The sequence below is a fragment of the Lagopus muta genome, chromosome Z (assembly GCF_023343835.1).
Source record: "Lagopus muta isolate bLagMut1 chromosome Z, bLagMut1 primary, whole genome shotgun sequence".
Lineage (NCBI taxonomy): Eukaryota > Metazoa > Chordata > Aves > Galliformes > Phasianidae > Lagopus > Lagopus muta.
In genome coordinates this window covers 27121365-27149246 of record NC_064472.1, presented here as the reverse complement: position 1 = coordinate 27149246, position 27882 = coordinate 27121365, and the positions used below count along the sequence as shown (strand labels likewise).

The 27882-nt window shown below is 37.9% G+C and overlaps 1 protein-coding gene across 2 annotated transcripts; it reads left to right on the top strand.

Moving 5' to 3' along the window:
* On the top strand, positions 1-27643 carry PUM3 (pumilio RNA binding family member 3). Of its 2 annotated transcripts, none has more exons than XM_048931520.1 (18): positions 1-133; positions 454-560; positions 2390-2572; positions 4222-4357; positions 5066-5141; positions 5894-5987; positions 6180-6246; positions 6788-6962; positions 8532-8635; positions 9093-9171; positions 10311-10409; positions 11392-11445; positions 14484-14564; positions 18352-18494; positions 19113-19335; positions 20545-20632; positions 22222-22312; positions 26768-27641. In XM_048931520.1, the coding sequence occupies exons 2-18, from the start codon at positions 464-466 to the stop codon at positions 26895-26897; spliced, it is 1920 nt and encodes a 639-aa protein (XP_048787477.1). In that variant the 5' UTR covers positions 1-133; positions 454-463; the 3' UTR covers positions 26898-27641. The 2 variants fall into 2 exon arrangements, with proteins under 2 accessions (XP_048787477.1, XP_048787478.1); XM_048931521.1 differs by lacking the exon at positions 1-133 and adding an exon at positions 222-359 and having other exon boundaries at positions 26768-27643.
* Positions 27644-27882: the final 239 nt, after the last annotated feature.

Sequence of the window (27882 nt, the reverse complement as noted above, 5' to 3'; positions counted from 1 at the left end):
TCGCGCGACATCATTCGGGAGAGCCGATGCCGGTGGCGCGCGCCGCCGTAAAGCACGCCGGCGGCAATAGCGAGTGGCACACGTGAAGCGAGAGACCGCGGGCGGGACAGGGAGGAGTCGGAGGAGCCAGGAGGTAAAGCCGTCCTCAGTAGCGGGGCTGCGGCGCCCACCGCTGTCCGGGAGTTGGGTGCCGACACCGGGACTGGCCGTGGGGATCGGAGGCGGGGCTGTGCGGGGCTGTGCGGGCCTAGCCAGCCGCGGCCTCACTAGCCGAGCTCGGAGCTGGACTGCGGGCGCCTGCCGCGCTCTGGCGGCGGCACCCGGGGACGGGCTCAGCGCCGTGCCGCCGCCCCGGGCAGGTCAGGGCCGTTGCGGGAAGGGCTCGGGGTCGTGATTCGTTGTGACTTCAGCGGTGTAGAATTGGTGTAACGCTGTTTCTTTCTCCGTTTGCAGTGTTGTCGCAATGAAAGCCTGGAATAACAAGAAGTTTCCAGGAAAGAGCGGGAAAGGACCTCGTGGAAAACAGCTGCATGGAAAAAGAAAGTTTAAGAAAGATGACGGTAAGGAGGCAAAGGCTTGCTCGTGAGAGCTCTGACTAAACGATTGTTGTACGTGTGAACTTTATTTCTGTCTTGACCAAATTGATGAGCTTTTATGATGAAACGGCTGGCCCGGTGAACTTGGAGAAAATAGTGCCCGTATTCTGTTTGGGCTTCAGTAAGGCACCATCTCCCATGAGATCCTAAGATAAGCTGATCAAAGTACTGGATGAGCAGTGAGGTGGGTTAAAAACTGGCACAGTGCTGAGAGCTAAAACATGGTGATCAGTAGTGTGAGGTCTGGTTGGAAGCCAGTAATGAGCAGAGCACTCTAATGTCTGTACTGAGTCCAGGGCTGTTCAACATTTCTGTTAGCATGGTTGATGGATTAGAGTGCACTCCTAGTAACCTCATGGGTAACATAAGCAAGGAGAGTCACTGATTCACTAGTAAGCTGTGCTGTCATCCAAAGGGACCTGAACAGACTGGAGGAATGGGCTGATAGTAAGTTGGGTGCAGAGTTCTGCAGATGGGGAGGAACAGCATCAGGACATGCTGTGGCCACCCCAGTGAAAAGCTGTGCTGTATGGAAGAAGTATTGCTGTTCCAGTTGGCAGTAAGTTAAACTATGAGCCAGCTGTGTGCCCTTGCAGCAAAACAAATGAGTGATATCCTGAGCTTTGTTAAGCAGTGTTGTCACCACATCAGGAGGCATGCTTCTTCAACTGCTGTCTTAGAAACACGGAGAGTCCTTTTTCTACTTCTGGCCTCCCCGTAGAAGGAAGATGTAGGCATACTGAAAAGAGACCGGTGAGGGGCCACCATGATGACAAAGAGACTGGAGTACCTCTGCTGTGAAGAGAAGCTTGGAGAGCTGGGACTGTTAAGCCTGAAGAGTAGAAGTCTCCGAGGGGGTCTTTTCAGTGCCCATAAATACTGCAAAAGACAGTGCAAAGAAGAGCCATGGTATTTTCAGTAGTGCCTGGACAAGAGGCAGAGGGCAAAACCTGGATCACAGGAGGTTCCATCTGAACATTGGGAAGCAATTCATTACTGTGCAAAGTGGCAGATTTACCAGAGAGGTTGTGGGATCTCTTTGTTGGAGACCTTCAGAAACCATCTGGACTTTGCATAGGTCACCCTGCCCTGGGTCACTCTATGTGAGCAGGGGATGGAGCAGATGGACCCAGAGGCTCCTTCCAAGCTCAGCCATGGTCTGATTCTGTGTCACATTCAAAGCTATAGTAATGGTGAACAATTAAAACAGTTTGGAAAAAGTAAAGCTAAAGGATTGTAAGCCCTTCAGCTGTATTTGGTTGAGCTAAAATACTCTTGTTAAAAATATGAAGTTGTTGATGTTTTTTCTTATTCTGGTCTTTGCTTTCCTCCATTTAAAAAGCAAGAATTACTAGAGAGTTGAAGCCATGTTGTGCAAAAAGTGCTATGGATTAGAATTGGGATAATATGTATTCAACTATCTAACATTCAAATATGGTCGGAACTGATGTCAAAACAGCTCTGACCATAACTGTGAAGAGGCAATTGTGGCACTTGTGATTTTGGTATCTTTAATTCAGATTAATCCTTTTTGTACCTGGGCCTTTATATTGTAGATTAAAAATAGTGCTTGGACAAGGCAAAACTTTCTGGGAAAACTGAGCAGGAGAGGGGGACTCATGGACTGAAGAAAAAAAAAAAAAACCAAAAAACACTGGCTTTGAGAAACAAAAAAAAAAATAGTATGTTGTGACAAGGTAGTCTGATTCTAGTTTTAATAATTGTTACTTTGAAGCAACATTGGTTCTAGGGTAATATTTTAATTTGTGGAGTTTTTTTTTTTTTTTAATTAGATTCAGTTCCTTCAAAGACTTTTCATAGTAAAAGAGATAAGGAGGAAAAGCCTACATCCATTTCCAAAAAGCCTGTGAAAGGAAATTTAAGACCTGGAAGAGCTAGTGTCAAACAAGTCAAGAATAAACAGCAAACAGAAAAGCTTGCAAAGAAGAGGAAATATGAGGATAGCACAGAGAGAGGTGAGTAGATCAACTTTTTTTTTTTTTTTTTTTCTTAGGGCTGACTTAGATGAAATTAAGATTTTTGGTATGCACTTTATACTGGTTTGTCTTCCTCAGCCCTGATCTTGTAATCACTTTTTCCTAATTGACTCAGTGACTCCAAGTTTGGATTTAGTGTCTCCTGTGTAATGGTTTATTTCTCTTGATTAAATGTGGGCCGAAGTCATGAAAACCAGCAGTTAGTTATGAGCTGTCTTGAAGTCAAATATAAAGGTGCAGTATTGAGTTTAAGTAGTTCGTATGCCTGCAGAATGTGGAGAAGGACCTGGGGGTCCTGGTGGATGGTAGGTTGGCCAGTGTGTGAGCCAGCAGTGTGCCCTGGTGGCCAGAAAGGCCAGTGAGTGACCTGCAGAATCAAACTCTGTAACTCAAGTGAGATTACAAAGCAGATACAGTTTATTCAGTGCTGCACAGACACCAGGTGGGAGAGGGGATAGATCACCTGACTTGCACACCCAGGAAAGGTCATGCTACAGATATAGGCCAAGCTAATACATAATCAATAGTTTTCACAGAATTCAGGTGCACATTCATTATACCTCCGAGAGTTCATTAGCATGCAGACCCTTCCCTCCTGCACGTGCACAGTGGGTTGTGGGATGAAGACTTGTTGTTTTCCTCAGGAAGGCTTCTGACCATTTTTGCTGTAAACTCCTGGCCTTCTGGGGGGGCATCCCCCCAAACCGGTTCCTTCTTGCCCTGTGGACATGTAATCACCTCCCTGCCAAATGTCTTCGGGCTCAGACCCTTATCTTTATGGCCTTCATCCCCCTCACTATCCCAGACCCAGTGTCTGCCATCCCTTATTTTCTAACAAGCTCTACATTCCTGCTTCTGTAAACTGTCTCTAACTATGCCCCTTCACCCTCCTTATTGTCAGTCACTGTGAAGCTTTCTTGCCTTTTTACTTTCATTTGTGGGGCCTGTCTCACCTTTCAGGGGCGCTGGGGTGCATTAAAAGGGGTGGGCCAGCAGGTCAAGAGAGGTGATCCTTCCCCTCCACTCTGCCCTGGTCAGACCTCACTTGGAGTACGGTATCCAGTTCTGTGCTCCCCAATATAAAAATAAAGAATAAGAAAGAAATTTGTTGCTTGGAGTGGTGAGGCCCTAGCTCAGCAAAGCTGTGGATGCCCAATCCCTCAAGATGTTCAGAGCTAGGTTGGATGGGACCCAGGGCAGCCTGATCTAGTGGATGGCAGCCCTGTCCATGGCAGGGGGTTGGAACTGGTTGGTCTTCGAGGTACCTTATAAAGGGGTGTAAAGGATTGTATGGAAGAGCCAAAGGGAGAATTCACTGGGTCTGTACAGTCACAGAGTGGTAGGTACATCCAGGGTCAATGTTGAAGCTGTGAAGATGTTTGCAGTGCATCCTTTGAGTGAGCTTTAAGGAGAAGAATCATTGTTTGCCTTGTTCTTCTGCTATTCTAAAACTGGAAACTACCAGCTTAGCATGTTTATGAAATATTTGTGCTGGGAAAACGCAGACAAAGCTCCTGGCACATTAGGAATTGAAGTCAAAGAGTTACTGCAGCTCACACTTAAAGGTTTCCCTTGCTCCTCTCTTCTCAACTATAGAAAATAAGTGTTTCTGATGTTTCTGTTTTCAGAGTCAGATTCTAAGAAGCCTAAATGGAATGACTTCAAAAAGAAAAAGAAGGAGTTAAAGCAAAGCAGGCAACTTAATGATAAAAGTAATTATGATATAATTGTAAAATCAAAGCAAATATGGGAGAGCGTGAGAAGGTAATGTTTTTTTTTTTTTTGTCTTTCATTGTCATAAGTTGGAGTACTTCCTTTTGGTAACTTTTGTGAACCTGTGTTTTCACTGTGGAACTGTCCTGAAATGACACCATTACATGCAAGTCTTCAGAGACTTCAAGTGAAGTGTCATCTTTCATCATTATAGAAATATCTGGATTTTTCATTTGTAGACTAGGATGTTTGAGGATTTGTCTTGTCTTTTGAACTATCAACCACAGATTTTAGTGTAATCTTGCAGTTGGATCACTGCAAGCTTGTTGAGGTTTTTAGTGTTTTCTGGAGGGTAGTGTTCTTTGGCAAGTGTAATTCACGACTGTGGCCTTATGACAGAAAGAGGAGTTAATTTTGCTGTGTTGCTCTAATTGCATGTTTTCTGCAGTTGGCTGTAAGGCACGTAAGGATCTTCTGTATCTTAGTGGCACTAACAGTTCTGATTGCAGAATTGAGTTTCTAGGCTAATTATAGCTGTTACTAAGAAAATGGCTTTGAAGTATGAATATCTGGTTTGGTTTCTTGGCACTAAAGCCACTTTATTATGCCTCAGCTTTAATTAATGGCAGTGTAAATGTGGATTAGCAGGAGCTAATCTCATAATATGTTATAATACCTTGCTTTTTAACATTGAGATAGAACTGCATCAACCTGTGAAAATGCAGTTTCCTTAAGGTTGCTTTACTTCTCTTCCTGCAGGAAGAAATGTGATAAGGAGAAGCGGGAAAAGCTGATGAATGAGCTACAAAAACTACTTCATGGAAAAATCAAAAACGTAAGGAAAGCTAATGCCATTAACAAATGCTGTATAACCTGCAAAGTTCACAGAAGCTCGTTTTAAAAATGGTGAATTGTTTATATAATTCAGTACCAACCCAGTCTCCCAGAAGCTACAGAGAATGTTATTTTAGCTGCAAGTCTTTCCCAAAAAGAAAAAAAAATAGGATTGCAAGGGTGATTTGGCTCTTAGATTTGAGGACAGTAGTGCAGGGATGCTTTGCCAAGTCTGAAGAAACTAATTGAAAGTGAAGTTTACAATCAGCCACTCAGGGTTCTGGCTGTTGCTTTATGGTACTGCATTGCAGAAGTATTGCTTTGATCCTAAGCCAAAAGAATGCTTTGGTACAGTTAATTCACGGAATATGTGAATTTGCCTGGAAATGTATGTTGCTGCATCCTAGAGTGGTTCTTGATATGCCATGCAGAACTGAAACTGTTTGGTAACATTCATTCTGAAATTCCATAGGACACAAGTGAAAATGAGTTTTTATTCAGTACTGAATATTTCATGTATATAACAGGTGTTCTTAATTGTCACCAATTGCAAACATTCTCTGTGTTCTTTTATAGAATATTTGTAAATAATAAAAACACTTTAAAAATTAGTATGCTTTAGCAGGTAATTATTGTAATCGGAATTATGTGCTGCATGTGGCATAAAGCTCTTTTGGAGATAAAATGTAAAATAAATTTGGTGCATAGTATCATACAAATGCTCTAGAGTAACGGAACATTTCTGTCCTGCAGCTAGCATTTGCACATGATTCAACTCGAGTGATCCAGTGCTTTATTCAATATGGTAATGACAAGCAAAGGCAAGAGACATTTGAAGAGTTAAAAGGTATTTTTTCCCATCTGCCTTTTACCTGTATGATTTTGTGCTGTTTTCTCACAAATACTGTTAACTTTATGGTGACATGATGTGTTATTCCCAGTGAGGTCTTGAAAGGCACTACAGAACCCAAAGCCATTACTTACATGTTGATATAAAGGAAAATCAAAGTGAGCCTATTCTTTTTCCCCTTTTTTCTAGATAGCCTTGTGGAGTTGAGTAAGTCAAAATATTCCAGGAATATTGTGAAAAAGTTTCTTATGTATGGGTGAGTATGAAGTGAATTTGCTTATTTATCTTGCATTTTTGATTTCTAGCATGTTACTCTTCATCTATTAAAATCATCAATGATGATTTTAAAAAAAGCTATGTCTATGGGAATGTGTTTGTAACAGTATTTGATATTTCCTATGGCTATTCTCTTTTTGTCAAGAAGTAAAAGTACAGCAACACATATTACTAAGGAAAACATGCAGGTAAAGCCCTCAAATATGTGCTTTGTGCCTTTTAAGGGTAACAGATTGTAAAGACAGTGTTCACTGAAGCATGGTGTTTCAGGAAATTATCCTTCTGTAGTTATCCACAGGTTTCTTCTCTTATGTATCTTTGATCATCCTTTATAACTTTTGTGGATGCCTGCCTTTCTGTACATATTTAATATCATAAAGATTATCCGCCCTGTTGCTTATGTTTCTTGGTTTGTTTGCTAATACTTATCACCTACGTAGGTTTTCAGAAATGAAGCTACTGCTAGGTTATATCCTCCCTAATGTTTCAAGTACTGCTGTCAATCTTTCCCTGTGAAACAGGACAAAACAACAAATTGCTGAAATAATAAAAAGTTTTAAAGGTCACGTGAAAAAAATGCTCCGTCATGCTGAAGCATCTGCTGTAGTGGAATATGCATATAATGACAAAGCCATTCTGGAACAGAGAAATATGCTGACAGAAGAACTATATGGAAATACTTTTCAGGTTTACAAGGTGATTTATTCCTTTTGTTTTAAGGTATTCTGTCATCCAGTGCCCTGTGTTGCTGATACCTCCCTTGTGTACAGTATTCTCCAGTAAAATTCCTTTCTATGTCCAAATGCATTCTAATTTATCATATGTAAATGCACGAGTAAATTGCACATTTCTGCTATAGGTTAAGATTGTATTCTTCAGCTTGATCTATGTGAAGTACATTCATGTACGAGCTTTTTCTGCAGTCCAGTGTTTATCATGGAAACATAGAATGGCTTGGGTTGGAAGGGACCTTAGGGGTCATGAAGCTCCAACCCCCCTGACACATGAAGGGCAGCCAGCCTCCATATCTAATACTAGACCAGGCTGCCCAGGGCCTCATCCAACCTAGCCTTGAACACCTCCAGGAATGGGACATCCACAACCTCTCTGGGCAGCCTGTTCCTGCACCTCACCACTCTCTTGGCTTAGCTGGAGTTGTTACAGTGTCTAGCCTGAAATGGTCATCCTTACTGAGATAAGATTGTGATTTAATTCCCCATCAGTGCTGTAGATGGCTTCTACATAAAAACTATCTTATACTGTGAGAACTGAGTGTGAGCAAGATGCACTTGTTTCTGTATACAACATGCAATTTTGGTTTATTTTCTTTTTCCAGTGTGGGTTTGGATTTGAATCCAAACTCTTGAAATCATTTAGATCCATATACCTTGCAGATAGTGGCAGATCTTTTTGTTTTTTAAAAAAAAAAAAGTACTACCTCCTTTCTTTTGACCTAGTATTTCTTTTTCCTTGCTGACTTACAGATTTTTGTTTCCTGTTAATAGAGAAATAAATATTTCCTACTATGTACAAAACTGTTTTCCCCAATTATTAACTACTTCAGAGTGACTTTTGTACCTCACTTTTTTTTTTTTTTTTTTTTTTTTTAGAATTTTAGAGGGTTTTAACAACAACTTCTGAACTATATTGTCATTTTTATTTCAGGTTATCTCAAGCTTAATTAAAGCATTTAACAGCACTTTAACAGAAAAGGCTTACTTTCTTTGTTCATGGACTGTAATTTTTCTGGGAGTACACAACCTTTAGAAATTAGGTTTTACAGTGCACGCATTTAAACTAGATGCCAGCAAACTTTAGTATATACAAGATTTATGTAGTATTCCTTTCCCATGCTTTTCTTGGCCTGGGATTTCTTGTACCTCTAACTTAGTTCATTGATGTATTACCCTCTGACATCTATGTGTGCTGTCTTGCAAAATTTTTCTTCAGAAACACACTGCCAGTTTAGTGTGATTTTTTTTACCAGGTACCTGCCAGCCTCATGAAGAGCTGGCTGTAATTGCCAGAAAACAGCTCAGGCCATAGAGGTAGCTTTGTTTGCTCATAACAGTTACACAGACCTGTAGATGTATTTTTGTGTATAGTTTGACATACACAAAGTAGCTACACTGATAGTTTGCAGACATTTCATTTTCTTTGTGATATTGTTAATGAATTGCTGATTGACAAGGGACTATAACATTTTCTATGAACTCTAACATTGGGAAGGGTATAATTAAAACTCTGAATGGATATTCATTTCAGACACCACTTGTCCCAACACTGGATAAAGTGTTAGAAGCTCAGCCTGAGAAGAGGGAGGCCATTCTAGATGAAATGAAGCAGATACTTACACCAATGGCACAAAAGTAAGGACCAAAACTGACTTACAGGTGTCAATCTAGTATGCATCTGTTTGTTTTTGAGATGGTGATACTTGTATATAGATGACGTATAAGAATAACACTGCTTCTCTTTCACCTTTAATATTTCTGCGTTGGGTAGCAAGAAATGATGATTTTGTCCTTAGCGCTGTGATAATATCTTAAGTTTTATGAAGTACCTGCCCAAATCAGTTGGTCAAACTCTAAAGAATGTGGTGTGCCTGAATAAACTTCTTGAGTGGTCATTAAGGTAAAATGTCTTGTTAGGTTTTTGAATCTATTGGTAGAATTTCCCACACATTGTAAATACATCATACATGACTTATGAGTTTTCTGCACACCATGCTTTTTCTTTTTTGGAAATACAGAGGAAGTAGTGCTAACATCTGTTAGAACTGTTGCTTTTGGAGGGCTTTTACTTAGTTCTTCTTTCCAAATACAGAGAGGCTGTGATAAAACACTCACTGGTACATAAAGTATTTTTGGACTTTTTCACTCATGCTCTTCCAAAACAAAGATCTGTAAGTATTCTTTCATTATATTTTGTTTTCTTTTGCTTTTCAATGAAGTAGTTTTAATTATGTTGTGAAAGTGTTGCCTCTAAAAGAAAATATACTGAAATGCCAGCCTTGTACATCTGATGATTCCAGATGAGTAACTGGGGAATGGTGTTGTATGAAGACTTAGTTACAGTGAGCTTTCACACTAATGCAGTGGTATCTCACCTAGTTTGACCCTGTCTCCAACCACTGTCCATTATCCTCATTCTGCAGCTCAGCGCCATCTGAATCCAGGCCGTGTGGAGCTTTCCATACTTACTGTGTGTCCCCTGTTTTCACCTAGACTGAGCTTGTGATGAACAAAGCCAAAGATAAGAGTAGTGAGGTAGATTATTTGTGGCCTAGTCTAAATTGATATTTCACCTAATTCAGGATTTTTGAGTATAGTTTTCTATAGTAATTCAACAGAAAATAGTTGTGAATTAACAATGCTCTTCTACTTCAAGAGGAGTAAGAATGTGTCTCTTCTTTGTTTTTATTTTTGTGCGGTCCTGGTACCACTGGAATAATCTTTTTGTGCAAAGGGTGGTTTGTTGAATTTAATTCTGTTTTTGTGCAAATGTCATCATTTGGAAACTCTTTTTGTAGAGCTGTCTGTGCCTCTGCACATAACTAGTGATGACAGTTATGTGAATGAGCACTTTCTAGGGACTTTTGATATTTAAATGACTTTCAGTTCTTCATATTCTCTAGCTGATGTCCTGTGTGTATAAATGAACTGTATGCCCTCATGGTTGTTTTTTTCCCTAAATTAATAGTTGTAGTTGTCTCTTCTAATATCTGTCAGTTCTGAGAACCATGCTGAGAATTTTCACTAATGGGACAACAGACAAGCTTCTATGTACTTCATAGTACTACTAGTACTATGGTACTAGTTTAACACAGTAGGTAGTGTAGTTTTGGAGTGGGCAGACTTGTGTCATTTTTACACCTTGGTGATCTTTTGGAGGCTACTTTTTGTAAATCAAGGCAGTGAGTAGTTCTGTAGGGCTGGTAATATTCTCTGTAGTGTTGGGGCAGAAATTGTTTTGATGTCTCCACGTGAAAAATTCCACAGGTTGTTCTTTTTCCTTTTTATTTGATCACCTTTTCTTCTTTAGGAAATGATAGAAGCTATCAGAGAGGCTGTCATCTACCTGGCACACACTCATGATGGAGCCAGAGTAGCAATGCACTGTTTATGGCATGGTACCCCCAAGGTAATGTTTATTTGCTTTCTATTTGAATTTAGGCCCAATCTGCATTACTGTTCACATAGGTTCTTCTATTTACAAGAAGTCCTGTTTCGCTTACATAGGCAAGTGTAAGTAGTGGAACTTGAGAATTGGGTGCTATTGTGAGAATTCGTGAAATGGAAGCATCTACTTTTCCTTTCAGCAGTATTTTTTGGCTTAGCACATAAAACTCTTACTAGCCATTCATTCATCCTGCAGACTTCTTAATGCAAGTGGAATTGGCAGTAGGAAAATGATGATAAGAGAAACAATACTTGCTTTTAAAATATCAAGACTTTAAAAAAAAAAAAAGGTAAGAAGAACTGTTTTTGCTGACATGATTTCTTGAAATTCTTCAAGGTGTGTACCATCAGTTCTTGAAAATGCTGTAATAACATCTCAATTTTTTTGCTTAGCAAAAAAAGCAAATACTTTTTTAAAAAAGAATTTGCTAGGTACTGGAGATTAGTGATGTATCTAAAAAAGACTGAGCAATGGTTATAATAGCTGAAAGGAGAAACACAGAGGAAGCTTTCTCCAAAAACAAATCTTGCTCTGAGGGGTTCTGCAAGCAGAATTTCTGCTTCAGAGTTTCTGGTCATATTGATTAGGCTTCTTTCCAAACAAAGAGTTGAAGAGCATTCCTATTCTGTAAGTAACTGACAGAAAATAAGTGGTTGTATGTAGATTTTTTGAAGTTGCTTCTTTTTGGGATCTCCCATTCCTGGACTAAACATGTAGATACCTCACAGAATGTCTCTGAGACTGTAGTGAGACTGTAAATTCAGATTTAACCCTTTGCATTGTTTTTTGAGTGCTGACATAGTACAAATGTTGGACTTCAGTGACTATTTTTAGTTTTAGGAAGCAAAGTGGAAGTTGTCTTTTTGAAGGAGTAAATAAAAGCACACTTGTTCAGACTTACTGGCATTATGAGCTCACTTGAGTTTCCTTCCTTTTTGGATAGGACAGAAAAGTTATTGTGAAAACTATGAAGACATACATTGAAAAAATAGCTACGGTGAGTGTTCATTAGTTATAAATAAAAATATATCAGAAATAACTATTGTATGATTAAAGGCTGATATTTTCTGTGTGTGTGTGTACTGCGCAACTGGAAGCAGCTATGAGATCCCAGAATTAGATTTGCAGTAGTGATGGTGTAGTAAATAGTCTGAAATAATCAGCAGCTTATACTAATATATTTGAAGGCACTGAGAAGCTTCCTTGTGTGCACTGCATGCAGTATTATTCCTTCAGGCAGCAGAGTAAATTGTAATTCTTTCTCCTGCAGTGCTTTGCTCTTTAATTCATGTATAGGAGAATTAATTGTTTGAGATAGAAAGAAAGCAGGTATGTTCGAGCCTATCTTCATACTTCGTTTTTATACTACCCTTTGGTCAGATTGTTGTGACTGAAATACTTCCTCTTCTAGATAGAGATTAAAATTTAATACATGCTGGGGATGTCATTGGTAAGGTTATTACTTAAAAACCATGACACAGATTTTTAAGTGTGGGAGCTTCAAAATGAACTAATCATGAACTGATATACAGTGGAAGAAGTCTGTATTTACTTTGTGTAAGAGTCATAGAATCAGAAAATAGTTTGGGTTGGAAGAGACCTTTGTAGATCATTAGGTTCCAGACCCCTTGTCGTGGACAGGAACAACTTCCACTTGACCAGATTACTCCCGGCCCCATCCAGACTGGCCTTGAGCACCTCCAGGGATGGGATGTGATTGGAGATTGGGGCACAGAGTAGCAGTTGTAGTTTTGGACAGCACTGTTGTTACACCTGCAAAAAAAATAATCATCTCTTTTTAGATTTCTTTCCGTATGGATGTTGTGATGTGCTGTTTACTAATAGCATAGTCAGTAGTCTCCAGGCTTTTTTGATCACGCAACCCTATCCCCACTATGTACATTTTTTTCTTAATAATATACAGTATGATATAGTGATATAACAGATACATAATAACATACACTTTTTAAAACTAAAAAAGATAAGAAATGCAATTTCAAAAGTATCTCTTACTTTCAAATGGTACAAGAACATTTTTCTCATACCCCAGTGGATTGTCTTGCACACTTGACTTTGAAGACCACTGGCCTTAGTAATGTTATCTGATTTTTCATATACCAAAAATATGTGTGCAAAAATCAGAAACAGGTTGAATATCAGTTAAAACAGTTTGGGATTATTGAAGGTTTAACATCACCCTCATATAATCTCACTGACATGCAAATGAATTGGGTTCTGCCTGTGCTGTGTAGATTTGACTTTGCTAGATACGTGCTCTACAGAACTATAGTATCTATTTCATTTCAGTTTTAGGCAAATGCACTGTAGAAGACTTTTCGATCTCTTCCAGGGTCTGGTTGTTAGGGCGTATTGGGATAAAGCCCTGGAGAGATAGGTGTCCCAAAAAACTTGGCTGATACTCAAGGCTCACTTCCTCTGCTCTCGAGAGCTATGTTCCTAACAGTGAGAAAGTTAGACAAAAATGTCAGGATGTTTCTTTTCTCCAAAAGAAAGCAAGAGACCTATTTACGTAGCATATAGAGAAAGCTGAAGTGCTGAATTACTTTTTTTTGCCTCAGTCTTTACCAGAAAGTGTTCTAGCCACACTCCTCAAATCCCAGCAAACAAAAGCAGGGACTAGGAAGAGGATCAGCTATAGAAGAGGATCAGCTTTGAAACCATTTATGGAACCTAAATGTTCACAAATCCGTGGGACCTGATGATTTGCATCCATGAGTCCTGAGGGAACAGGAGAATAAACTTAGTCAGCTGTATCCATCATATCTGAGAAGCTGAGGCACTCCAGTGAAGTTCTCCGTGACTGGAAATGAGAAACATAACCCTATTTTTAGAAAGGGGAAAGAAGGAATACTTGGGGAACTAAAGGCTCATTAGGCTCAGCCCTGTGCCTCCTGGAAGCTGTGTCACGGCACATAGGATAGAGTGATAATTGGTGACAACCAGCATGGCTTCACTAAGGGCAAAAATGTTTCCTGAAAGTTACCATCCATGGCAGAGCTTACAGTGTTGGCTGATAAGCATATGGTATCATCTGCTCGTACTTGTGCAAAGCATCCTTGTCTCCAAATTGCAGATACATGAATTTGATGGATAATCCACTGGGTAAATAAGGAATTAGCTAGATGGTCACATTCAAAAGGTGTGGTCATCATCTCAGTGTCCAAGTGGAAACTAGTTGCTAATTGTGTTCACTGCTGGGACCACTACTACATACCATGTTTGATGGCAACCTTGACAGTGGGATTGAGTGTATTGTCAGCAACTCTGCCAACTCAGCAACTCAGTACTAAACTGAGAGGTGCAATTGACGTATTGGAGAAGAAGACGTGCTAACTAGAGGAATCTTCTTGGCTCAACAGATGAGCCTTAGTGAATGTGATTCAGCAACATCAAGTGCAAGCACATGCATCTGTGCTGGGGCAACCCCAAATGTGAATACAGGCGGGGCAGAGAGCTGCTCTGCAGAAGAGGCCTTGGTGTACAAGTGGATGAAAAGCTTGACAACACCTGGAAGTGTGATGCAGCCTAGAACTTGCAGCCTAGAAAGCCAGTGATGACCTTGACTGAATCAACTTGGGCCAGGATCCTTGAGGCTTTGGGCATGTTGATCTAAGTAGAAAGTGTCCTTACCTATGACAGGGGTTTGGAGCTTTTCCAACCCAAACCATTTCATATTTCTGTGAAAGAAAATCTGAATACAGCGTGCCAGCAAAGCAAATCCTATGATTTCAGGTGATGATTATACAATTGTATTGGGTTAATATCTAGCATATGATAAAGCAATATAGCAGTTTATAATGACAGATCAAATTTATCTACATTTTTAGAAACAGGCTTCTCTTAAGCCTGGATTTCAGGTTTGTTAGGCTTCTCGTTCTGACGCAGACAGAATTAGCTTGTATGCTCAGGTAATGTTGAACTGTCTTAAGTGTTGGTTCAAAATGAATTATTACAAAATGAATTGTTCACAGAAATCGACTGTGTCACTGAAGTTTTCTGTTCCCATCCTTGCAGGGTGAATTTTCTCATTTGGTTTTGTTGGCAGCATTTGATTGCATCGACGACACTAAACTTGTGAAACAGTTAATTATAACTGTAAGTAATTATTTTTTTCCTAAAGCACAGGCATTATCTCATTTTTCATTTTACAAGAGTATGACAGTAAGAATCCATCCACTTTTTAGAAATCATTTAAGCCCTTTCCATCTTTATTTCTTTTTGTGTCACTTTTTTCTTGTCATAAAAGAACTCGGCATTTTCTCTGCATTTACTTATTGAATTTGAATTTAAGTTAGATTCATTACTTGCTAACAATTGTACATGTTCATCCAGACTACGGAATGACTTGAATCTCTTTAAATTAAGAAATGTCATCATAAGTTTAAGCTCTCCTGGTATGTGTGCTGCTTTGAAAGTAATGCCTCCAACTTTATTGTGTTCACCCATGATGTCAGATGGGATGTTGGTGGTATGGCAGAAAAGAAATATGGCAACGTGTTTGACTGTAGCGTAACAAAACTTTTAACAAAAATAAGTACTTGGAGACTCTTGGTTGGATGCTAAAGCCATAGGCTTACATTAACTATCAAAGCTTGACGTTTTACTCAGTGTATTGATAGTTAAACGATAACTAATGTTTGGGATAAAAATCCTTGAAATATTCATCTAGTTTCTAAAGTGGATATAGGCATCTGAAACATGAGAGCAGTTCAGCTGTTTTGCAGCAACTGCATGTAATTACACAATAAACAAAAAAAGGAGTATAGTCCTGTCTGCATTTACTTCCTTTTGGAATGTCCCATTTGCCCGCCTTCTTTCCAAAAACGAATTTTCATAAAGTATTTTTACTTCAGTCACATTTACATGCAATTCTTACTATTACTATAAGATGTTTTTACTGTTTTCACACTGAGAAGAAGGGCTTTATAATGCAGAACTAATTCTAACATGAATAAAATAATATTGATATATATATATATTATATATGTATATTGTAATGTACTCATAGCCATACTCATGCGGTGGGTTTCATCACATTAATGATACATGCGAATTGAGAGCCAGTGGCAGGGAGTTAAAAATGAGGGAAATGCATTGCATGACACTGTCATGAGAAAATGACAAGGCTTGCTTTGTTTTTGCTTGGAACTTTGTCAGGAGATACTGAGTTTGTTTACCCTACCATGGAAATTCTTTTCAGAGTCCCTTTCTCTAGTGTGGTAAAGTGAAAGCATCTCATTGCGGAGGTGACTTGTGATTCTCCATTATACAACCTGTGATCACAGCTGGTTTCCAGAGTCCACTGAATGATTTAACAACTTTGGGCAAGTTCCAAACAAATAGGCCCTAACAAATCAAAGCTATCTTTCATCAAGATCACTGATGAACTTCTGTATGGTGTTTCAAGCGCCCTGCTATACAGAGGGTTTATTAAATAAGATACTATGCTTGGTTTTATCTTCCTCTATGTCACTTAGCATCTGAATACTCTGTATCTTTTCCACCACCTGAAACTTCTTGATAATACCCCGGATAGCTGAATGTTTGCTGTTTAGTCATCGTACTGGACAGAGAAGTAAAGGAGAGCGTGTGTAGGCAACTTATTCTTGCACAGAAGTAGCTTTTCTGGCCAGGAAAAGGAAAAAGACATCAGGGAAAATGAAAAATTTCTCAAATGAGATCAAAACCAGCTCTTAAGATGGGGAATGAGAGCTAGTGTCTGACGAAGAGGCAGAAGCATGAAGAAATCAAATACTGAAGTATATTCTATAGAAGAATTGAGAATGTAATATTTTCTTTAAAACAAAATTAGACTCTGAAATACCTTTTAAACTTACCTCTCTGTCCATACTAAAAGCTGAATTAATGTGAAGAAGACAAAGACTTGTGGAAGAAAAAAAGCAACACCTGCCAAGTCTTTCTTTTGTGTGTTTTTATTTTTCTTATGTTATAAAATGCATTGCTCGTTATATTGAAAGAATGGTTGGGAATTTTTTAGTAAGAGGGAGAATTGCAAACTCCTGAAAGCCTCAAAGGAAAGTCTTTTCTTATAATTTCTTAGCTATGTGGCCTTAATCCTGGATCAGATAATTTATGTTGCTTTAAACCCTCATATATGATTGGAATTATATATTGAATGCTTGTCAGAGTTTAGAATTCAGGCAGATTTCAGTGGGTAAGCTCTTGCTGGGAATATTCTGAGCAAGTATCGTTAGGGAGAAGATTCCATTGAAAGGAGTGCAGTTGTGTCATTTAGAGTTTCTGCTGGTACCTTCTATAGCTCTGGCACTGAAAGCAAGTAAATTCTGTGATTAATCAGTCACAAAAATAGTGGGAGAGATGAACTTTTGCAAGATTTAGAGATAAATGTTTTTATTATGTTAATTGACTGTGTTATAGCTTGATTTCAAAGTCTTTTGTATTTGCTTGTATTAAACTTAAGTATTTTATTTACCTGTTCTAAGTTTTGAAATACTTGAACATCTGTCATCCATGTAAAAATAACTACACACAGATCTAAATCTCAGTGTACACGCCAAGGAGAAGGGGTCTTCCCCTTTAGACACCCTTTCTTCTGGGTTGGAATGTGAAGATTGAGTTAAAAACTAAAGAACTACATGAAGTGCTGCATCCAAATGATGCTCGTTACAGTTTATGAAGATTTTTACCATTTCCTGCCAGCTTCTAGCCACCTGTCCCTTTCTCTTCCCTCACAAAGGAGCTGTGTCAGGGGAGGTTCAGGTCAGATGGTAGGAAACTGTTTCTGATGGAGTTCAAGAAGGGTCTGCAAAATATGGATAGTCCTGTGTGAGTCACAGGTTGGACTTGATGGTCCTTGTAGGTTCCTTCCAATTCAGGATATTTTATGATATGATATTTATGATATTTTATTTTATTCAAAGGCAACTAACCAGGCCTAGTGTTTATTGGGGGGATGGGGGGGGGGGGGGCAGAGGAGGGGGGAAGTGATTTAAATCATATTATCATTCAGTTCCTTTTATGAGTTGCTGAAAGAATTTTCAAAACGGTGGGGGTAGAGTGGTGAAGGGGTTTTTAAGGGCAGAGGCGCATAGAATGTGATGGAAGTGCCTGAAGCCACTTACAGTCCTCCTCCAATTTTTAAACTGTTAGCGCTTATATGTACTTCCAAAATGAATAAATTGATAGTATACAGAATTCTGAAAGCACTAGTGTAAAAGCACTGCTATCTGAAGGAGTCTTCATCAAGAAGGGGGTAAAAATGCAAATACGTACAGACTAAAACAACACAAGTATTTCTTCTCAAGCCCTCTCACTGTACAAGGGATGAGGTGCTCATTCTGAAGTTTACAAAATGGTTATTGCCAGCCATCAGCTAGTCTTTGGGAAAAGCCTTGTGCTTTCTGCTAATGCTTGCATAAACTCCAAGTAATGCTGATGGTGCTGCCATCAGAAGTTGGATTTGTTCTATTAATGGAATCTTTTTTGCTGTTGAGTCTTCCCTGATCACTTTAGGATATCCCTTCTCAAGGACTGTCTATACAGCTATTTGAAAGTTGGTATGGTATCAGTGATCACTATTGGGTGATGTGATAGATGATATTTTGTGTGTTCGGTCTACTGAGGTTATTATTTCTACTCAAATCATGTCTGTACACAATTATGATGTACCAGAATATGTGTTGCTGTTTGTACTTGTACGTATTAATAAACTTGATTCATAGTGTTTTCTAATCAGTGACGTTGATGAACCTGTCTTAAACATTAACGTTTCTTCCATTTCTTTAGCTTATGGTATGTAGTTTTCCTTTTCTAAGCTTTGCATTTGAAAAAATACATAACTACTGGTGGCTCAAAACTACTACTTCATTAATGTTTTATTGCTGTTTATTCACTTCTACAGGAATTAAATGCTTCCCTGGCCAGTTTAATTTCCAACAAACATGGAAAAAAAGTCTTGCTGTACTTGCTAAGTCCTAGAGACCCTGCACATTTTGTTCCAGAAATCATCACACTTCTGCAGCAGGGTGATGGAAATGCCTATAGGTAACTGAGATATGACGTTCTTTTTCCTAGAGTCCAGAAATGTTCGTGCAACTTTCCCTAATGATAAATTTAATTTTATTGAAATATATGCAATAATACATTATTTACAGTGTATAAGTATTATTATTATATATCAATCTGAAGTCCTTGCTTTTCTGTTTTTTGTTTAAAGTTTGTATGTGATGATTGTTTGAGTTAGGTTGTCTGCTAGACCTTCAGATATAGCAATAAAAATTTAAAATTAATGTTTTTTAAGCCGCTTATCTTGTACTGATATTGATGCTTGTCAGGTTTTGAAGCTGCTAGAGTTTTAAAGTGAATTGTTTAAGCAGTCTCTCTCAGTAGTTGCAATTGCAAAATGAATAGCCAGCAGATGGAGGTTAAATTACCATTGTTAATGAAAAACTTACTCTTGTGAAGTTTAATGACAATTTTAAGCTATATACATTCTTACTCTGTTTTCTCAAAATGTGTGCGACATTTAACTGAATGAGGAACAAGGAAGAATAATTATTTTGATCTTTAACAATTTTTAGCTGTCTCAAAGAATGTGTATGTTCTGATTTGATGTGCGTACAGAGCAAATCTTCTGCATTAATTTGCTTTCTCTTTCATCAGTAAGAAGAATACTGAAATCCGCCGCCAAGAACTCCTGGAAGCCATTTCCCCACCTTTGCTAGAGTATTTGCAAGAACATACCCAAGAAGTAGTAATGGACAAAGCTGCCTTTGTCTTGGTTGCTGACATCTTAAGAACAGCTACTGGTGACATTCAGCCCACACTAAATGCAATTGCTAATTTAGCAGCAGAAGAGCTGGTTCCAGGTGGCCGTGATGGGCAGGTAATGTAACAGGACATAAGACCTTGACATTTTGCAGTGCATTTGCTTACTAACATGAAGTCTGCATATTTTTTCCTTAATCTAAGAAGCCAGTGGACTTCTACAATAAACTTGTACGCTAGAAGTTTTCTCACTTTGTTTTCTGATATGTTCCTTTAATAACTTATTGTGTATGTAATAATGGAGGCTTGAGCTAGAATTTCATCTGAATTGAGAAGCAAGATACTTCCTGGTCTTGAATTTTCCAGAACTAATTTAAATATTCTGTGGGAAAGTAGCTGACAGTCATGTAACACAGGCAGTTAGTAACTTCTTATAGTTCATTTAGCTATTTACGCTGAGAATGACAGGGCCTCTTAGCTTTCAGGAATGAATATATTCATGCAAGGGAAGATTGTAGCTAACAGCTGTTCCTGCAGTATGACTGTCCCTTCAAAACATACATGGGAACCTTTCCACTGTTTTGCTGAGTTAAAGTCAGTGACAAAAGTCTCTGTAGACTAGAAAATGGAAAATGTTATGTAAATAAGATGCCCTCCAGATTTCTGTAGTTTTGCTGAATTGTCTCAGCCTCCCTGAATTTTGTAGTGCCCCTCCCTCCATAGTGCCTATGGAGAATGGCAATAGAGGTACTTCAGGTACGAACAGAACTATCAAGACAGTTTATAGATGGAGGAAGAATGTTAAAAATATCACCCATTCTTAACAAATTAACTAGATTTCTTGCTTCTTTGCCACCACCGTGAAATGTGGGCTTTACACCCGGACATACTAGAAGAAGCACCTGTCTTCAAGCTCTTGTTTCCAAAATCACTTACCTCTGCTTCTTAAAATACACATTTGTTATAATTACGGTATAATGAACTAATTCTTTCTCTGATTTTCTGTGAGCTGTACTGTGGCGACTTTTGGAGTCTATGAAAATAATGAAAGTGTAGATCTTTTTGTAAAAGAACAACTAGAGATTCTACTAAATAAGCATTAAGTGCTGAGAGTGGTGGATATTAGCTGATGAAGAGTAGAAAATACAGTTAATACTACTGAAAGTTAGATGCTGCAAGGCAGAATAAAAACAAACTGCTAACTTTCAAAAAATATTCAGATATTTGCAAAGGAAGAAATAAGTAAAGCGTGCAGGCATTATAATATAACTGGATTTTGAAATGTCACTGAATAATTTATTTGTGGGGTTTTTTTCCCCTTTTAAAGCTTCACATTGCAGAGCATCCAGCAGGTCATTTAGTGCTGAAATGGTTAATAGAGCAAGATGAAAAAAGGAGAGAGAGTGGGAAAGAAGGTATGTTAGAAATTTAGCCTTATTTGATCAAATTTGTACTTTTATGTTATCTGTAATATAGCCTAAATAAGATTGCTCTGTTTATTTCTGTAAACATATTAATGAAAATTTTATCTTTTAAGATCATTGATTCTGTCTTTTTTGCTGTTGTGAATTGTGTGGACAGAACATAAAAGGCACATTTTTCTTCTGCAAAGCAAGTACTGATGTGTAGTTTGCAGATTTGAGTTTACTGCGTACTTGGGCAGTGTTAGTTTCTGTGCTTAAAATATTTTTCTTTGCTCAGACTCACAGCAATTTAAAGGATAATAATAGAGATGGTAAAGCTTTTCTGACAGAAAGACTTCTTTCATTACTGCTTGTGAGCCAAGCTGTAATCCATACTGTGTTCATTAGTGCTGCTGAGGTACCACTGTATGACTGTTCCTACAGTAATTCAGGCACAAAAATAGGACATCTTTGCTGTTTTATATCCCAGAAGGCAGAGATTGGGCACAGATGTTCTCATCTTAATTTAGCTTTTTGGAACTCATTTTATTATATAACTGCAAAATCTTTGTATGTGTATCACCATATACGAATAGAGATTGCTTTTTCTCCTATATAAAAAACTTGAAAAATGAATGGAGGTGGATGGTGTAGGGTAAACAAGAGAGAACTTCTCTTGTGCGTAGAGGGCTTTTTCTTGTGGAATTATCAGACCTGAAATACCTATTAATAATTACTGTGTTCAGCCTTCTGCTGTTTCTTTGAAAAACGAGAGATCACTGGGCCTTATTAAATGTTTCTGAAAGGAGGCTGTTTTGCTGCTCCTTTTTGTAAGTGAATTATTGGATACGTTCAAAGATATCTTTTATGTGAACATCTTTTGGAGACTACACTAATTGATATTATGATGGTTACGTGACTTTATGTTTGCAGTATATAGTTTCCACTTTAAACACAAGTTTTTTACTTTTTGTTTCTTTGTCTTACACTGAATTATGTGATGTTAAGTACTGTTGGTGTGATTTTATGGCATCAGCATTAAAAAACAACCAAATTATTATAACGTGTGGAACAGCGGAATAAAAACTAACTTGTTCTTCATTTGGAATTCTAATCTGAAGTGATACTGAGAAACAGCATCAGTGTTTGAGTGCTGAAGTTTGGGGTACCTTTGGTTACTTCCTCTTAAATTTGCCCAGCTTACAAATTGTAAGATAATTCACTCTCAAGTTCAGTTCTTCAAATATAGCTGTGTACCTGTGGTGTTCTTACTTTGGAGTGTATGCCTTAAGATATAGATAGCCTTTGAAATCATTTGAAAAAATTGAAAAGTAGATAATACTTTACACTAGTAAGCTGTCACCCAGTGTTGCAATTGGCTAAATTTTAAGCAATATTTCTAGTATTAGAAGTACTAGAAACTAGTCAAAAACCTATCAGTGCATTGAATTATTTTAAGGGATAATAACTTCATGAACGCATAGAGGCTAAAAACTGTTTGCTTGAATTGCAGTTGGAGAGAATTTTTAACTTGCTTCTTTATATAAGGGTACTATCTTAATTTTTTTTTTCTCCCCCTGCCCCTCTTCTGTGTTTTAAAGGCTGCTTTGGAAGAACATTGATAGAATGTGTTGGTATTGAGAATTTGAAGACCTGGGCAGAAGTAAACCGAGGTGCCATTGTTCTTTGTTGGTATGTAAGGCTCATGACTATTTGTTATTAGTTCTTAGTATAATTTCTTCAGCAATTATCAGTTGGCACTATGCTGGCAGAGATTTCATTTTTTTTTGCCAGTGGTAAATCTGCAGTGGAAGATGCTGCAAAAATTCAAAGCTGCATTTCCAAGGTTTCCAAGGGTTTTTCTTTGAGCTTGGGCATCTACAGTTCTAGGAAGCCACTCAATATTGGAAAAATAATAAGATTAAAAAATTAATTTTAAGTGTACCTACCATGTATTTACAAACACAGAAGGCTTAAAGGAGGATTCCACAAATAGCTACATTAAAATAGCTTACCCTGAAGTACCTGTGACTGGGGTCAGCTTGCACAAAATGCAGATTCTTATTTTATGTAACTTATTACTGTGTCGTGATGCCTTAATCATGGAGCCCAGGTATGTTTTCATAAAAAGATAAGTATTCAGAATAGATCATTATAAATGATGAGCTGACTGGCTTGCAACTTGGAATTAGTTAATGATGCAGCTCTAGAGATCAAAAAGAGCACAAAAGAATCAGATTACTATCACTTTATCATATGCCAACAGTGGTACTAATTGTTGCTGTTTTCACACTGTAACTAAACATTAGTGTCAGGTCATGGAAACTGAAGGTTTTGCCTTAAGACCTACTCATATAGGCTTAGTCTGAGGCAGAATTGGCAAACAATTCAAACAGACAAAATGGTTCTGAAAATGAAAACACCATCTCCCCTTTTCCACAGCTACTCCCTCTCCTACAGTTACTGTAGGTTCCTTGATGTTTGCTTTCCATCTTTCTTATTATCTTTGGGATAATAAGAAAGGATACTTTGACATTCCCACACTTTTGCAAGATGAATCAAAAGGTGTTTAACTAATACGAGTCTTACTGCTGAAATCTGAGTTTTATACTAAGTTTATTCAGTCATTGCCATTCAGATTATTTCTGAGAAGAAATGGTATTAGAACAGTAGTTGCAATCCAGATTAAAAAACAGTTTACACAACATCACAGTAGACTTATAGATCTGGCTGTAAAGATAGTTTTGTTCATAAAATTGTAATGCTTTCTTTGCCTCTTGCAAGTTCAATACATGCATCTAAAGCCTATAAGTAATCTAATCCTCTGCACAGATGTTCAGTAGAGATTTTTTATAAGGCCTGTGCAGTGACAGTGTATTAATGCTTGGACTTTTTTCTCTAACTTAAGACTGAGGAGAGTCATTTAACACATAATGTTGCTGGTTTATGTACTAATATATTTTGTTTGTCCAAATAACATTTTGAAGTAAGTTGTGGAATTTTTTCCATTAATCATACTTGAATAGCTGTTCAGCTGTCTGTGTGAGAACAGCTTTTCAACAGCTTTTGAACACTTCTGCAAATATGTAAATACTTGTTTTGTGTTTATTATAGAAGACAGCACAGAACATGTGTTCATGTATGTTAATTTATGCAAATTTATCTTAGGAATGTGAGCTTTTACCCCTCTCTGGTATGACACATGTCACTATAGGGTAAAGATTTGACAGGTGCTCTGTTACCAAGTAGGGGAACTCATCCCCTAGACTATCAGTCAGACACTTTTCAGAAAAATTGAACCTCGCCTAACTGGATGAAGAGAAAGCATTTGTGAGGTGTGGTTTTGTTTTGGTGTATGGTGTTTTTATTCTATTTTGGAATTTTATTTTCATCTGAATCCTTTGTAGTTTGAAGTTCTTTTTTTTTTTTTTTTTTTTTTTTTTTACTCTATGTATTAAAGTAAAGAGGAGTTATCTAAATCATACTACAATGATAAATCTAATTTAGTCAGTATTCTTAATAAAATCATTGCTTTCTAATATAAAAAAGAAAATACTGAGGTCCTTTTATCATGAAGGAACTCACATCTGTCTTATAGAGGTAATTTGCAGATGCTGCATGTTCTCAAAACTGTAGTTAATTTTTGCTCTGTCATTGCCTTTTTTGCATATCAAAATTTCAGAACTGCCCATTCAGTCCATATGAAGCTTATGGCTTCCTGGTCATTTAAGCACAGTGACCAATTAATGTGCAGCTCGTTGAGTGCAGTGACCTGCTTAGATACCTGGTACACTTCAGACACCAGCCTTCCACTGCCTTATTGTTTTTGACTTTTGTAAAAGAATTTGGCACCTATTTCTGGCCGAGGACAAGCACAAAACATGGGAAGCATCATAAGATTGTAAGAGAGCTCTGCAGATGTTACAGAAGGGCTTACTGTAAATGAAGTTTTGTACACAAAATGTCATAGGTGCTGTTTTCCTTATATTTCTGTTATCTCTGCTCAGTATTTTTTGAATTTGTGAGTGATATGTTTCAGTGTAGGTACACAAAACTATTTATTCATTCTCATGTCACTTTTTTTTTTTTTTTTTTTAATTGTAGAATTTTCTGTCCATACATAGACATCTGCTTACCAGAAGAACTTTAAGGGAAAATAAGACTATATTGTCTTCTGGCAGTACTGTGAGACATGCAGATGTTTCACATTAAAAACAGTGTCTTGAAATATCTATAGATACCAGCAGTTTGAAAGCAGCTTTACATATATTCGTACAGATGTTATCAGATGAAATTCAAGTGACTTTCCTAAGGAGACAAAACAAATCTCTCCTTAAGCACCAGTAATTTGTTGTCTGCTTTACTCAGTTCAGCTTGATATGTCTACTGCTTAGAATCATAGAAGGATGTGGGTTGGGTGGGACCTTAAAGATCATCTAGTTCCAATCCACCTGTTATGGGTAGGGATGCCTTCCCCTTGAGCAAGTTCCCAAAGCACCATCCAGCCTGGCTTTGAACATCTCCAGAGCTGGGCTGTTCACAGTTTCTCTGGGCAGCCTGTTTCAGTACCTCATTGCCCTCTAAGTAAAGAATTTCTTCCTCATGTCTAATTTAAATCTGCTCTTTTAGTTTAAAGCCATTACCCCTGTCCTGTGCCTGCTTTCCCTGACAAAATGTCTCCTGCTTTGTTGGAGGCCTCCTTTAGGTACAGAAGGGCCGCTAAAGTCGTTTTTATAGAGTATGAAGGAAACATGGTTTTAAGTATCTGTATATTTAAGTCAAATAGAATAATTGTGAGGCTTGTAAAGACTAATAGCATCATGCAGCCTATTTGGTACCAGTACATGTGTGTTTCAGTTTGCTTCCAATCTTAGTTTAGTTCATACGTGTTCAACATAATGGATTGTCTGAGCCACACTGAGTGAACAAGAATTGATTGTTTTGGGCTGTATATCCTTAGGCTGCTCTTAAAGTAATGCCTCCTGCTTACTTTCAAGGAAGCTACAACAGATACAGTGAGCACAATAACTGTTTGGTAGAGCACATTTTCAGCAGCAAAACACTATTTTTCAACATAGTCACCACCATTACCTATACTTTTTTTTTTTTTTTTCTGCAATGGTGTGAGGTAGAAAGTAGGCTGCAGGTTGGACATACCTGGTTTATTTGGTTGCAACTTCTAATGCTGTTTTGGATTGTATATATGGATTGTATAAAATAGTAAACTTTTTAGGCAGTGTTCACTCAACATTTTGAATTGGCAAACTATGTGTACCATTCTTTGGTATACATAGTACCAAAAGTGCAGCATAGGAAGTTCCACACAAATGTGTGCAAGAACTTCTTTACAGTGAGGGTGACGGAGCACTGGAACAGGCTGCCCAGGGAGGTGGTGGAGTCTCCTTCTCTGGAGATGTTCAAGACCTGCCTGGATGCCTACCTGTGCGACCTGGTGTAGGGAACCTGCTTTGGCAGGGGGGTTGGACTCAATGATCTCTGGAGGTCCCTTCCAACCCCTACAATTCTGTGATTCTGTGATTCTTTCTACTACTTTATATTGTAATAAAACATTTCACTACTATATTTAAACACTACTACCTTGAAAGAAGGGGAGAGAAGGACAACTGAGGTGGAAACAGAATATTATGCTGTATATTATGCTATGTTCTATGGTTTATTATGGATTTCCTCTTTTCTTATGAGGAAAAGTTAGCTAGGAAAGATAATCTTTTTTTCCTTGAAGGTGATGTCTAGTAAAGAACAGACCTACTGAGTTTTTGAGTCTTGCAATAAAGGAAACACAGAATATTAAAAGTACTTTATTAAATGTATTTGACTACATCCATTTTTACTATCAGCATTGCAAGAAAGACAGCAATAATGGGAGTGAGCTTGATACTGGCTGACCCAAACATGGGCTGACACTCTTGCCTGGCAAGGCTGTACAGAGGAGGGCTGGTTCAGCTGAGAGAAGTCATTATGTTCATGCTTTTTGAAAGTTTTACATCTTTCTCTAATAGGTCAGGGCGAACTGTTATATTCTGTTGTCTCTTAAAGTCGTTAGTCTCCGCATGTGGACAATTTTTCATATGAACTACATATTGACTTTTGTCATCTTGTTATTTTCCCCATTGCCTCTTCTTGTAGCCTTCTCCGAAGCACTGATCAAAAAGTGACAAATGCAGTCAAAAAAGGACTGAAAAAAATTGTTCCAAAGTTGAAGCTGAATAAAAATACAAAAGGAATAGAAGCATTGCTGGAGAAATTGACTTCTTAGTGTACACAAAGCTAAAAAGATCAGTAACAACTATGCAATTAGCTGCCATTTGGTAAGATTTTTGGTCCATGTCTGTGTTCTAAGCTTTTGTGAATTAAATCATTTTGGAAGCAGTTTGTCTCTTGAGCTCATTGTGCTTTGTGTGAATGGTTGCTCTTAGAAATAGAAATCTCAAGATGTAAGTGTTTGTGAAAACTTCTTGACATCATGATGAAGTTAAATCCTAGTAACTTACACAGAATTGTTTTGATACCTGTTAAAATCTGTGTGCCTATTATGTCCTAGTTACGATAAAAATGGAAGCATCTGTTCTGGAGCTGCTGTTGCATACAAGGTAAATACACGTGTTCATAATACCCTTCCCTCTTTTTTCCATAAACAAATTCTTAGGAAAAACAATTCTTAGCCTGTGAAGGAGTGATGGAAGTTTTCATCCTTCAAGAACTGACAAGAACAGAAAGAAAATGTTGTTGTTCTATCTTTTTTAAACAAGGTCTAAAATGAGAGGCTTGCTCCCACTGGATCATAGTTCAGTTCTTTTTTTAGTTCAGTCTTCTGAAAAGTAAAGACTTCTAAGCCCTACTAAGCCAGTCTGTATTTTTGTTACCTTCTTTGTACTAAGAAGGATGAGTTTACTTCTGTGGAATATCAAGTGTTTGCTGTACTTTCTTTAGAAAAATGTAATCTTAGGCAACTTTCCTGATAAGGCATTCATGTAACAACTTGTTGGTGTTTAATGCCATACTGCTAGATTGATCCAGACAGAAAATAAAATAATTCCTGATACTAGGAGTCACTTGCTCCTGACACTTATCCTGGTAAGGCACCTCAGATTTTAGTACTGCATTGGCTGCCATTATTTCTCCTAAATACAGCTTCCTTAGCTTAAAATACATTGCAACTAATTGGAAGTGGCTAGTGATACGCTAATATGCAAGAATGTTTTTTCATATCCTCAGTCAAGATTATTTCCCTAAAAAGCATC

Excerpts from the sequence above, each read along its gene's own strand:
- PUM3 (XM_048931521.1), top strand. The coding sequence starts at position 464 with ATGAAAGCCTGGAATAACAAGAAGTTTCCAGGAAAGAGCGGGAAAGGA. Across the intron at positions 2,573-4,221 it reads TGAGGATAGCACAGAGAGAG|AGTCAGATTCTAAGAAGCCT; the intron begins GTGAGTAGATCA and ends TTCTGTTTTCAG. Across the intron at positions 5,988-6,179 it reads GACATTTGAAGAGTTAAAAG|ATAGCCTTGTGGAGTTGAGT; the intron begins GTATTTTTTCCC and ends CCTTTTTTCTAG.